The following is a 14,218-nucleotide window of genomic DNA, read 5'->3' on the forward strand; positions in this document are numbered from 1 at the left end:
TCAGACGCCGCCAGGACGAGCGTTACTGTTTACCCGACTGAAGATTACATGGAAATGTCAGGTGGCTGTCAGGTCAATAAACTGCCGTGTGAACAGGGGCGGGGAGGAGCAGAACAGATCAATCACTTCCAATTAGACGTATTTGTCCTGTTGAAGCGACTGCAGTCCACAGCCACGCCGGCGGACGGAGGGTATGGATCTGAGTAATCGAGATTTCCCAGCGGTGCGGCAGGGAAATGAGAGCCGGCTAACGTTAGCACGCAGCTGCTCCTTCACATTGCATGTGTGTGTGTGTGTGTGTGTGTGTGTGAGGTGGGAGAATGTGCTGCAGCTCTACCTATGGTGGAACGAGTGGGTTTGGTCACTGGGGACTTTGGAGTGCTTGGAGGTGAGGGGGAAGCTGACTTGCCTGAAAAGAAAAGACAGACCTTGTGGTTATCGTCTGAGGGCGAGAGGTGGGGGTGGGTGGGGGGGCTACCTGCTACTGTTAGCGTACATGCCACCGTCGACTAAGACCCCCGCTACATGACAACGTTTCAACGTGAAAACGTTTTTTGTTTCACAAAAGTTTCATGTTTACACAGCAACGGCAGAAACAGAATTTTCAGTGACTCGGAGCTCCGTTGTCATGGAAACAGACGTCTAAAACGCAACGAAACTTTTGCGTTTTCACTTGAAAACATTGTCATTCAATCGGGGTCTAAACGTTAGTGTCTATGATCTATGATTAAAAAACTTCTGGACGTTAGAAAAACCTGCTTCCCTGAAAAGAAGAAAGCTAAAATACTTTGGACAAACTGCCATTCCTGGTTTGGTTAAAGTCAAGGTGAGATGCACATCTGGGATTGAAAAGCAATTCCATTTTTATTTGTGAATCATTATCTGGAGAGTAAAACACACACACAAAAAAAAGATGGCGGCACGGCGTGCGATGCTCCCTCCTCGCTTCGGCTCTTAAAGCGCCATTTATCAGCCCGGCTTGAGTCAGACACGACTGCTGTTGCTCGGATAAAAGTCAATATTCGTTTACAGTCGCTAATGAGCCAAGATTAATGTGAATTTATAATTAGGCTACTCATTAGCATCGCTATCAGAGAGGAAGCCACAAACTTTATCCGAGCAGAAGTTGACATTTTTCTAATGAGAGGCGGCGTCAGCGGGGGCAAACAGCGCAGGGGGTCAATTATCTGCAGACCAGCCACCAAATTCACAAAATCTGACCGTCAGAGATGCTGATTTTTTACTGATTGAGGCCTCCACACCTGTCCAGGTTTCTAAGCTAACATCTAATGCATGCAACTGCTAACTACCAAGTTAACCCTCCTTTTACAGTCCACTCATTATCAATTATCATATATACTCTTATTCAATAATCTACAAACAAGTATGATACAGCGGTGATCCGTCGTTTATGGTTTTGACTTGATGTAAATGTCAAGATTAGATTAGGGGAGGAAAAAATTGATCGATTCCTCTGGGAGAACACTTAACGCGACTATTTAATTATCATCCTCAAATTCAGGGTGTGCCAGTGCTACGATGCTGCTTCATTTATTTAACACGGTTTTTCTGTCAAATTTCACCTTCAGCTGCAGTCAGGGCTGTTCAGGAGCCACATACGACCCAAATCCACCTCTGGTGGGCCAGACGGGTGAACAGTGCCAGAGCTGTTGATGTATGTGATGGAAAATGTTGAAAACACTTCCTTAAATTGTTTGTCAGACCGGATTGGAGCTTCTTGCGGACTGGTTTTGGCCCACGTGCCTTATGTTTCACACAGATGTGTGTGTAGTGAATTTTTAATGAAATTTCTTGACTTCTTTAAAGGAATGAAACAGCACTCACATTCATTTTGGGCATATTTTTATATCTCTCTTTACTGCATTTATTCATTTACTTATTTGAGAAGCGCTGAATTTTTCAATGCTACTGATTTTTGGTACAGAAGTACAGAAAATGTATTTTTATGAGAAGAAATAGTATCTTTACAATTAGATGTGATCAGTTAAAGTTGTGTCAGTTTTCAGTCTGTACTATATAGATTTAAAAAAGAAAAAAAAACTATTTTCCTTGAAGTTCCTGCCTGTCTCCATGTATGTACAGTTTAAACTTATTCCTGTTAATGGTTCTAATCGGTAAATCTGGTGTGTTTCTATGTCGTGACAAGGTTTTCTTCCTCTCCGAGTCCTTTGAGAGAAATCCTGTCTTTCCTGTACGTTAAGCCCCCTGCTGTGTCTCAAATTGAACACTTCAACACCCCCACTTGGAACTTGGAGTGTGTAAGTGGCTTCACGCTGTCCAGCGAGCTGATTACCGGCACGGGGTCTGAGAGAAGAGCGTGACATGATGGACAATCGCTGAACTCGGCGGCCGGCGTGTCAGCTCTGGAAAAGGTGCCGGCGGTGATACAACCTCATGTAACAGTTAATTAGAAGTAGGAGGACGTGAGTGCAGGAGTCTGGCATTCATGACATTTCAACTGAAGCATTGATGGGTGAAAATGTGCACACCTTTAGAGGACATTTGTTGTTGGTTTCTTGAGAGATTTGAACCATTTGAAACTCTCAAAACAACATGAATGATAAAGATATGTGTAGTTTCTGTAAAAGCAGCAGCAGAGGCTCAATGTCAGGGCTTGAAGTCAATGTGGATGGAACACAAAGTTTTCTTTTATAAATAAATAAAATCACCTTTTTTTCTTGAAGACGTTGTCTTAAAGCTAGGGTTGGCGATTTGAACGAGATACATTTTTTTAAATACTGGTTAAAATGATCTTTATGACCCGATGGGAAGCAATTCATAGCGTGTTTTTAAAGTAGTTTGGAAAATATCCGCTATCTACAGCAGGAGTAAAACGGGAAAAAACAGCAACCAATAGTCTTGAGGGGACACCTTTTTTAAACCAATCAAATCCCTTCGCCGTTCGACCTGCCCCCTGCGCGTACATGTGCGCGTGCACTGACCCTGGTTCAGTGCGCGTGCAGAAGGACGGAGCGTCGCTGCAGAATGGCGGAGATGAATGTTTGGGGGTTTACTCACCGTTGAGTGCGCCATAACTTGGCGTAGTGCAAATAAAGAAAAACGAAGAAACGAAGCGCTGAGGACAGGTTACGCCAGGAACGCACTGGACGCGGAAGCGCCGCGCGCGCCGTGAACGTCTCCGCGTCTCCGCTCCCAACGGGAGCTCCTCCAATGGGGTGGGAGCTGGGCGGAGCTAGCCAGGCGGAGCCCTGGAGAGATGCTACATGCTAACGCTAGTTTTCCAAGATCGCCAACCCGAGCTTTAAAGTTGTACTTTTAATCAGGTGATATGTTTTAGACACTGCTCAGTGATTTAGAATAAATGCGCCAATTTATTTAGCGTTCAGTAATCAGTGGACTGTAAAAAAAGAGGCTACTGAAAATAACGCGAGTGTGTCGCTACGACATGCAGACACACACACACACACACACACACACACACCCACACACACACACACACACACACACACACACACTGCAGAAACAGATTCTACATACTGAGGACAACAGTAGAACCCAAAGACGAAGCTGCAGGGACAAAAAAAAAAAAAAAAAACCAGAAAAGAAGGAGGAGGAGAAAGAAGAAAAAAAGAGAAAGGAGACAAACATTGCATGGCGAAGCAGTAGCACATTTATAAACACACAACATATGATCAGAGGTAACACCGGAGAGCGAGGCGAGGACCGTTAAGAGTAGCAGCACCGACATGGTGATAGCAGAGTTACTACAAATAGCTTTCAAGTTCGCATTTCCACTTTCCAATTCAACACATAAGAAGTGAGTCATTCTCCCTGTAATCATCTTCTACCGGTTTCTCCAGGATGTAAATAAACAACCTCTAAGAGTCAATTAAGTTTGTGTCTGTGGTTGTGAGGCTGCCTGCAGTAAACACTCGGTAATCTCCTGCATATTCAGCACCTGCGGTATGTTCCAGCTTTAACATTAAAGCAGGTTTGACACATGTTCCATATATCCAAGAGCATGCGAGTTTAAAAAGCTCCTCTCGGGTCTGTTATCATCGGCTTATTCCCACAAACACACAGGCAGGAAAACCATACACATTACCGCAGGATTCCACGCTCACTCTCACGGACGTTTGTCAGCATTTTCCCACATGCTGAGTATCCAGAGTGACAAATGATGGGAAACTTTAGAAAGGACCGGACGGTTTTTCAGGACAAAAGACGCCAATTGATGGAATAAATTCTGAACCCAGTAGTTTTCCTAAATAAACCAAATGTCGAAGTTGCTTCTTGCATTTTTTGGAAACTTCTCAATATTTCATTGGGAACTTCCAAGTTCCCAGTTGCTGAAAGCACAACTAACGCTGGACCTCCTGTCTGATCAAGCTATTTTCTCAAACCAAACTGCTGAATGAAGCCTGACAACTATTTACTGTGGTGAAATAAACACATGTTGACCTAAAATTAGTACAAAGAGTATGATGAGCAATGTTTTACTCCGAGAATCGATCCTGAAACGAGTCCAATTGGAAGTATCGATGACTCCATATTGATCCAGACGTCAGTAACTCGCACGGCCAAGTCACTGATACCTGAGTTGAGTTTGAAGCCGGCCGAGATACGGCGCGGCGTGCAAATGATATGTAATGGAAAAGAAGAGATTACATGCTGGGAGCCGGCTCATTATGATGACTTACCCAGCCCGCTCTTTTTCATGATTACACAATGCAGTCTGAAAAGCTTCACTTTCCCCTCCTGCTCAAAGCAATTTTCTTTCTTGGCTGATTGTTTCACAGCCTGCGCGCTCCGTCCAATCAATAAGAGCTTGCTCTTTCATGACAGTGACAAATGAAAACCTCCACTGCGGCCGTATGAAATTGTTTATCCACAAAAATTACTTACATGGAGATATGAAAAGCTTGTTGGGGCATACGTTGTATTTTGCCAGCTCAATGCGGTTCTGAAAAGACTTTTTTTTTTGTGCGGCTCGGAGGTCGAGATGGGGATCTGCTGCTGGTACTCACTCGTTTGGAGGGTTGTGGTGACCTCCTCGCTGGCGACGGGCCCGCAGCCCACCGCCGTGCAGGAGCGCAGGTACAGCTTGTATTTGCTCAGGGGCTCCAGCTCTCGCAGGACCCACTTGGTGGTGTCGGCGTTGCTGACGTCCACCGTCTGCAGGGGGCCCACCTCCTCCGTGTCATTGACTAGGCGTTTAAAAAAAATATGACAAAAACAAAGAGAAACTATCAATCATGTCAGATCGACAAACAGGAAGTCCCACATTGATCGAATATTGCAGCATTGTCTGCCCAACACTGAACCCAGGCTTCCTGCCCCGGCGGAGGAGGGGTGGATCCTGAGGCCGCGGCCTCTCAGATTAAGCATTGGTCCCTGAAGTGCACGCTCTCCAACGGAAGTCAGGAGGGCAACCCAGACCACGCTCATCGATTTCCCTCCCGTCATTCACGGGGAAGTGCTCCCTGAATTTGTCCCCGAAGGCAAGTTGTACCAGAAGGTCCTGAGAGCGTCTCGGGGCGGAGTGATTAAACCCTCATGTCGGGGCACGTGGGCACTCCATCAAAACTACACACGACATAGAAGCCTTCCCTCCGGCGGCCTGGTCCCGGTCCTCAGCCGGAGTCCAGGCTGACGTGTCGCTGTCCTCCACCAGGGAGCGGAGATCCAGCAGGCCCTGCAAACGCTGCTCGACTCCATTGAAGATGACAAGAGTCACACGGCTGCACCAGATAATTGCTTTGTAGAAGCCATCAAAATTCAGATCGTGCAGCGTCTTTATTTCCGATTGGCACCATCACACAAACTATAGCCTTTCACATCTACAGCTATGCTATGAAAAGCTTTCTCACATGCTACTGTACCGCCTGCTCCTGTGTAATTACACCTGAGAGGATGTGAACAAGCCACAGCTCTAATTTGTACCTTTACTGCCTCTTTTTGTTCTCCTAAGAGCTGAGATGAAAATGTACAGAAAGTACACGTTGTGACTGATTTATTATCTCTGATGCAACGATTTGAAGATTAAAAGGAGAGCTAAAAAATAAATCCAATTTAAAGCTTTCAGTTTCATCTCAATATTTGGTACGGAAAGGTATATCTTTTCAATTAAATCTCAACTGGAAGTTGAATGAATCAATAAATAGATATGTTTGCTACACTGTAACAAATTTCTGTAAATTTACGGGGAATTTACAACAGTAACTTACTGTTTTTTATTATAAATGTAAAGTACTGTTAAATATCCATCCACAGCATGTAAATTAACGGTAAAATCAGTCAGTTAACAATAACAGTAGATAACTGTAATTTGACAGTATAAAACAGTATTTTCTGTCAAGCGGTGGAGATCGGCACCATATTCCTTCACAAAGTCTTGTCACTATCCATCAGCATCTTACGGATAATTGTGGACTTATGTTTCTGTTTTGATGCCAAACTTCATTATTAATCAGACTTTTCACATTATTTTTGAGTGACAACATGTGACAGGATATTCCTGAACTTGACTTTGGACAGCAGGACTTCTTCATCATTCCAAGCTCTCCATGTGGACTTCAACCAAAGAGGTAAACTTATTTTTAATCTCAAACTACTGTCAGTGTCCAGGATTGTTTGTCTGCATGATTATTGAACAGTTGACATTATAAATAATAGCCTATCGTATTTCATTAGGTCTGTTTCACCTGGTCAGGCTGCTAAAATTGGCAAAGCAAGCTCTTTAACTTAGCCCAAGTAAGAGGTAACCTCCCTCCCTAAACTATAACGACAGATTAACCACTCTCTCTCCTTTGTCTCTTGCTGTTTTCTCTTCTTCACACTTTTTATTTTCTCTCTCCCTTGAAGATTTTATTGCTCTGGCCCTTTTCTGTCCCCTCATACTTATACTTACTTCCCTCCCTCCACTAGTCTCTTTCACATTTTTATATTTTACCAGTGATGTTGTGTTGCTAAATTTTTGTTTGTTTTATAGGCACTAGTCATCGGTCATTGAGGACGCCAGCCAAATGCTGCAGTCAAGTCCTCTCACTGTTCACTCTGTCTTTCTCCTTCTCTTCCCTTTCTCCACTTGTTATTGTTCACATCTACATGTACAAAAGACTTGTTCACCAGCTGGACTGTTCTGTTTCACAGTTCTTGATGTTATTTTAATGCATTGTCTGAATTTATGCTCATTAGTAAAATCCTTCATTGAGGATTTTATTATGTATAATGTCTTCCAAATAGGTAATGGAATACCTTTTCTTTTTGAAGTACAAATGTTCTAAATGTTATTCGTGTTACAAAGTCTGCTGAGGGTTTGTATTAAAGTACAGCAATGTTATGGAATATATATTCTCTTGTGTTTTATACCTGGGGTTCTCAAACTTGCTACTTAAAGGTCTGATCTGATTTTTATTCAAGTTCAGAGTTCAGGAACGATTGGCAATAGCATCTTATCAACATTAAATCAGTTCACTTAGGATTATTCTGGAAAGCAGCATTAGTGTGAGCGCTCTGTACTCTGTCAGTTCTTGTTTCTTGAAAACAGCATCAGAGTGAGAGGTCGTTGCATTGTTCGCTCTGTGCTCTCCTTCGTCTCCTCCGCTAGCTTAACCTGATACTTTTCTTCAGTTGATTGGACGCGTTTGTCATCGGCTGGTAGAAGCACAAGCGCAAGAAGGTACACAATTTAAGTAAAGTAAAAGAAAAGTCATGTCTTCGGTGTTAATAGAAGGACTTGTGGATGTTACCTGCTGTGGTGATAAACATGCGGTATGGATGGACATGTTTCCAGGTTGAGTTGCTGTTCAGTCCAGAATTTCAAAAGCTCTGTATGATGTTATAAGCTACTTCTTTAGCTTGTGGGGATTTGTAAAAATTAAATGAAAAATAGCAGATTTATTATGCTTTGTGAAAAAACTGGTTGTATACTGTAAAATGACCATAACAGTTATCCTACTGTCATCTACTGTAATCCAAAATACAGTAGCATACTGCTAAAATAAATAACAGTACATGTGCTGTAAAATTACCACACCACTCACTGTTATCTGACGGTAATATACTGTAATTCAAAATACAGTACTATACTGTGAAAATAAATTACAGTAGGTGCATTGTAAAAAAAACCCAGTAAATTACTGGCGTCCCTGCTGCTAGTATTTTACTGTTGTTTTTTTTACAGTGAAATTCTTTACAGTGTAGGGCTGTCAAAAATATGTGTGTTTGGTGCATTGGTAATATAGCACCCGTTGGCAATTTTTTTTTTTTTTATTTGAGTAAACAAACAGTGACGGACAGCCGTAACAACGCTGAAATAAAACATGGTCGCCGAGCTGCAAACTCCCAATGGATTCTGAGAACTGAAAGGAACTTTACCAGGTGCATGAGAAAAGTTCAATGTTGGATTGTAAAAAAAAAACACACATTTTCCTCTAATTATCTTACCCAAATGAATGTATTAAAGTTCCAGCCACAGTTAAAACTCATTTCAGAAACACCCTGATTCAGGGAACAGTGCTGCTCAACTTTATGCAGACGACTCTCAAATTCAAATTTCTCTTCAACCTCATCTCAATACTTGTCAAAATTGGCTGTTACAGACTGAAATACTAGCCCAAAAAACCCAGAAATTCTACAAATAAATACTATATAATTCAGTCTTTTTTAGGAAAAAAAATGCTGTAAATGGGACTTTAAAGGTGCATTAAGGAGTTTTTCAACTTTAAAAATACTTATCTTCCACCATAAATATGTTCCACATTTGTAATTATGTGTACAATGTTCCCTGACATATTCATTGTAAGTACCGCTAACAGCACTAAATTGTCACTTGAAAGTTGCAGTGCCGGTCCGGCACCAGAATTTTTTTGGGGAGAATTTGAGAGGAATGACGTAATGCAAGCTCCGGCTGGCCTGACTGAGTTAAGTTTCATTTTGTCCGCCATTACTCCGCCAGATGCTTAGCGAGCAACAACTGAGCAGGATCTTCCAGAAAGTAAGAAAAGACCGGCTTCTAGCACTGCCACAGCTCCAGCACAGACTCCACCTGGTAAAAGAAACTTACATTTTACTCGAGCGCTGCTAAAAGAGCCAGGAAGGAGTTCCTCTCTTCAGTGCACGCGAGCCTCAGGCACGAGTTTTTTACTAAGCTGCATTACACCCAAGGCCTGCAGGGGGCGCTGTTTCGCATAAAACCTGCGAACTCCTTAATTAACCTTTAAGGCAAATTACATAGAAACTATACATCAAACACATTCTGTGGATTGCACCAATAGTTTCCACGAGTTGAGCTCAAACTCGGCACTGGAACGATGCCACTGTATACATGATTTTCTGCACAATGCGAACTGCACTTAAACTGTCTGAACAATCCAGACCTCATCATTAAATGCTTTCATTTCAATCCTCCTCCCTATTTGAGGCAATAATTGCTCCCTTTCATTTGGAACTATAAAGTAAAACAGAACTCTGCTGGAGGAGATTCAGTCACTAATATCAGATACATTTCATGTGTTGTGTTTTCTTATTGAGAGATTAATCCCTCTTGTTGTTAATTAAGCTGTCAGTATTGATAGTCATTACTTACTGACTGTGTTATTTGAGACTTTCTCTCTTCTTTTTCCAACCATTTATATTACGACAGAGTTGAGCGTTTTCATAAAGTTTGAGCGTGTGACTGAATCAACATGCGGAGATCTTTCTGTCTTATTTCGGGGGAGAACAAACTCTCCAGTCACTGGCCTTTCCAAATATTTCCAGCTGACAATCACCAGACATTTCAGCGATGCCAAAGAAAGCAAATGTCACTTGTCAATTTGGCTTTCCCCCGCTTTTTTTGGGCTTTACACAGAAAATAAAGACAACATAACAAACAAGATCAACAACTTGTCACAGCTTCTTTTTCTGTCTTCTTCTGTTTGCCGGCTTAATGGGCGCCTGTTTAAAATATTATTTGCATTTAACAAGGGAGCAGATTATGTCCCGCTCATTTACAGGTGGAATTTATTTGCGTTCCCGGTGTCTGCAATCTGTCGGCACAATGACGGGATCTCATTTCTCACTACGTAAAGTAGTCCAGTGGGTAGCGAGGTGGCATTTATGTTCTCCGTAACAAAAACAAACGCAGCAGGTGGCGAGGTGACCTTTGCTGTGAAAGAGGTCCTACGTCTCTCTGGTAGGAGGCGGCAGAAACAATGACAAGAAAGGATTGGTCTGCTTCGCTTTTTGGCCCGGTCGCCTCCCGCTGATATCACACATCAGTTTCTTTATTTATTTTTTTTTATTTTTCATGAATTTTGTTTTGTTTCAAACCCTTCAGTTTTTGGTAAATTCTGCTGGTGCAGAGAAGAGGCCACAAGCCTTCGTACTTCCTCGCTCCTCTGAACACGTTGGAGAGTGACAGCTGGTGTGCATGATCTTAGAGAATGAACTGGCTCAGAGGGCTGCAGATCCTGGCGCTTCCACCGACTACAGGAAGCAATATTTCCAAATATCCCACAGCCTGGCGGGCCAGATTTAACTGGCCTCACGCAGCGTGAGACGGCACCGAGACGCTCCGGAGCTGGAGTCTGAGTGTGACCCAACAGGGAGCGGGAGCGAGGAAGCAGAAGCCAAGGTCGTTTTCAACTCGTACTCGTGTCGGTATTTCAATTCAGGGCAGCACAAACTTCCCTCGAATGGTTTCAAAAATAGAAAAAGTGTGCCTCATGTGTTATATTTGTCTTTGCTGAGACAATAAACTCCAAGGCATTGATCTATTTTGACACTCAACAGCAATAAAATGGCATAAACTGAATTCTTTCGCCCTGATTTTGGACAACTTTACATAATAAACACTTTCAAAAAATACTTTTGTGCAAATCTTGAAAAAACTGGCTATAGTGAATCAAATTTGACGATCGGCTGTCAAGTTTCACGTCTTGAACATGTTATTGTGTTCGAGCTAGGGATGCACTGATGCCAGCACCAGTATGGGGTACCGGGTCTGAGTCTGCAACCTGTTGGACATTTTAAATGTTGAACTGGAATTGGATGTACAGGCGTGTTAAAACAGCATGTAATATATTCTACGGTGATGTATTAACCAGAAAGAGACTCTCAGCTCATGGCTCACCAATGGCCAGTCATGGAGAATGTGTTCAACACACCACTGGTGATTTCAGGTATTTTTCTTTTATATCAGACATGTTGAAATGCCAAGTTGTAGAAAGCGATACGGTGAACATTTCAGTGTCAGTTAAGTGTTATCTGGAATTTTAATGCATGAGATGAAAATGAAACTTTTTTGTAATGCCATTGAAGAAGTACTTGTATCTGAACTCGATATCGGCAAGTAGCTGAAAGTTAGCACTCCTGTTTTTCAGAGCATCCCTGGAAATAGATGTTTTTGCAGTAAAATCAATAAAATACACTCTCCTTGCTCTGTAAAACATTTACTAAGGATGAGCTGCACCATATTGTGCAGGCATGAAATATGAAGAGCATGTCAGGGTTAACCACAGTAAACTGCTCTGAATACGCAAGGAAAGCATATATTCAAAATGGCAGAGAGCTCTCATCCTCACTTTTGTGACGCACTTGTGTTTGACTCGCCATGCTCCCGGAGAGGCAGCCTGACGAGCTGTTTGGTCTGTGCTGGCACGCCGCGCCGCGCCGCGCCGCGCCCGGGGCTTTTCAGAGGGTTAACAGCTCTCTGAGGCGGCGTGACTGCGCCACCCACTCCACAGCGAGGGCAACTTTAGGATGCATTTAGTTAGAAATACTGACACAAACTTGTCTTGTGCACACTTGACCGTGATTATTATCACTACAAAGTGCGGCGCAGCGGGAGAGATAACCGCGTCGACTGTGGATATGTGTTGAGACGAGAATTTAGCGAAGAATAAAATGCAGCGGCTGCAAATTGCTGAAAGTCTGTCTAAGTTTACACCGCAAACTACTATAAAGTGAGTTCTGTAACCTCAACCTGCTGTGAACTGTGATTGTCTTTTCCTGCTGGAACACATTGGTATGAATGGCAGCTTTACTCCCCTTTTTGCTTCATTCATTGGTTGATAACAGAGAGAATAAGGCGCTGTAACATCACACTGAGTTGATCTGAGGGGGTAATTTTCAGGTGCAAATAACAAGGTAAGCGATTTCAGTGTTGACAGATCTTCTAGAGGCGTGAAGAGGAAAATGAAGCTTGTTTTAAAAGTAGACTAGCTGTGTCGAGGCCCCATTTACACCATGTTTTTCAAGTGAAAACGGAAAATTTCTATTGTGTTTTGGGTGTCAGAGCCACTTACTCTGTTTTCAAAAAATACTTTCCTGAACTGAAAATGGAATAAAAAACAAAAAGAAAAAAAAAAAAACAAAACTATGTTTCAATATGAAACTTCGTGTAAACGAAGCCTCATTTTGTTCTAAAGATCTCACCAGGTGTTTGATGGTTGATGGAGTTCAAACTGCCAGCCTCGGACTGATGTGAATGGAATAAATTGTCATAATTTACATGAATCGTGATCCGTAATGTTTTTAAAGAGAAGTGTTAAAGTAGGGCTCTTTTAACAAATTATTACCTTTTGAAGTGTCGTTTTCTGTACGTCTGAACTAATGAAGCCATTTATCTGGAAATGGAGTCATATTAAAGCAGGTTACAGGAACGATTTAAAGCCAGTGGTAATCCTGCATGTTCAGTGGGTTAAACACGTTAAAGCAGACCTTTCCTGCAAAAAAAAAAAAAACCCTGCGAGACGGGAAGCTGTTTAATGTGGCGGTGAAGCTCGGCGCAGCCCTCAAACAGCTGCACCGTAGCTTGAGATTCCACTTGTGTCGCTGATGATACGCTGACAGCTGGCTGCATTATCCTCAACACTTCACACATGACTTCCATCAAGGGGATTTCAAAAAGAAGGAGCACGAAAAAAAAAAAAAGTCACACTTCAAAGAATCCATCAGCTTTATTGCCGTGGCACAATGAAAACGTCCTCTGCTGAAATACACCGCGTGACACTCGGTCCTCTCGTGCGAGTGCCAAATCAAAGTCAATTACCCGAGAAATGCGGTACTAAGACGCTGTTTGGACTTAGTCATTAGCTCCGTTATGACTTTTAGTTTAAGGACAACGACATATGTGCACAGCGTGTTCGGAGACGACGTCTCCCGGGGAAACCGTCGGAGCTGAGGTCCGTCCCGCCGGGGGACAGGATGGGGTCAGTAGAAACCCAACCTTAACCGGCTGTGACACGGCGCACTTGGTCAGCACTGTCTGAGCCTCCATGCTGACGTACGAGGCAACAGACATCACCCTGACATCCCTCCTTTACACACACTGTGACCCCGGCCTTATTAGAGCGGCACTGATGCTTTTTCTCCTTCTTTTTTTTTCCCCGTGCAGAGGATCATGGGAGAGACAATCACCAGCAGGGCTAAAGATACACCCCTCTTCTTTTGTTTCATTCTTTCTTTCCCAGGACACTCTTGAAATAGTGCACATCCTCGTCGGCATCAGGGTGGAATAAAACATGGAGGGAGAGGCTGTGCATTTTCAAACAGCCCAGCTATTCAGGGCACTGCTTCTAAAGTGAAATATACCGCCTGCGTTGTTTTTTTTGTATAGACTAGATTTCTTCTGAGGGTGCAAGATAAACAAAAAAAAAAGAGGGATGTAAACACTATTAAACACAAGGACAAAACAACATTATCTCCTTGAGGCAATGCAGGGCATCGCCATTAAACGTGGCTTGATGAAGTGTAAGGATACGAGGATACGTACTGAGCTGATACTGCAGTAGGTATCCGGTCAGAATCCCATTAGGCTCCAGGGGAGGGGCCCAGGCCAGCGAGACCGTGTGCCTCTGTACATCTGTGACCCTGAAAACAGGATTTTTCTCCGGGACTGTGGGGGCAACGAAGGTAAACCACAGTAAGAAGTCGAATTGTGCAACCCAGTTTCCTCGGCTATTATTAGATATTCTCTGAATCGATACACTCCACGCTGCTTCTTCCACAACCCTACCTCCCTCTGGGGTTTTGAAGCTGGCAGGATGGCTTCCCGGGCCGTTGCCCCGTCCGTTGAAGGTCATGACGATGAGGCTGTACTCGGAGAAGGGCGTCAGTCCCGGTACCGTGGCGTGGCTGCGGTCCCCCGGGAAGCTCAGCATTTGTCTTTCCCCGTGACTCTTCTTGGAGTCCACCAGGCTACGCAGACGCCACCAGTTCACCTGCGGCGGAGAAGAGACACACGCCGGGG

The 14,218-nt window shown here is 43.3% G+C and overlaps 1 protein-coding gene across 3 annotated transcripts in view; it reads right to left on the reverse strand.

Moving 5' to 3' along the window:
- chl1b (cell adhesion molecule L1-like b) overlaps nucleotides 1-14,218 on the reverse strand; it is an 86,275-nt gene that overhangs the window by 7,606 nt on the left and 64,451 nt on the right. Inside the window, exons 22-26 of one of the 3 annotated variants that reach the window (XM_030091109.1) lie at nucleotides 13,985-14,189; nucleotides 13,742-13,864; nucleotides 5,010-5,189; nucleotides 3,520-3,549; nucleotides 338-409 (exon numbers count right to left, since the gene is read on the reverse strand). In XM_030091109.1, the coding sequence (XP_029946969.1) occupies nucleotides 338-409; nucleotides 3,520-3,549; nucleotides 5,010-5,189; nucleotides 13,742-13,864; nucleotides 13,985-14,189 (610 nt within the window). The remainder of the gene's footprint in view (nucleotides 1-337; nucleotides 410-3,519; nucleotides 3,550-5,009; nucleotides 5,190-13,741; nucleotides 13,865-13,984; nucleotides 14,190-14,218) is intronic. The other 2 variants (XM_030091107.1, XM_030091108.1) reach the window with 2 other exon arrangements.

Source organism: Salarias fasciatus, chromosome 5, assembly GCF_902148845.1.
Source record: "Salarias fasciatus chromosome 5, fSalaFa1.1, whole genome shotgun sequence".
Lineage (NCBI taxonomy): Eukaryota > Metazoa > Chordata > Actinopteri > Blenniiformes > Blenniidae > Salarias > Salarias fasciatus.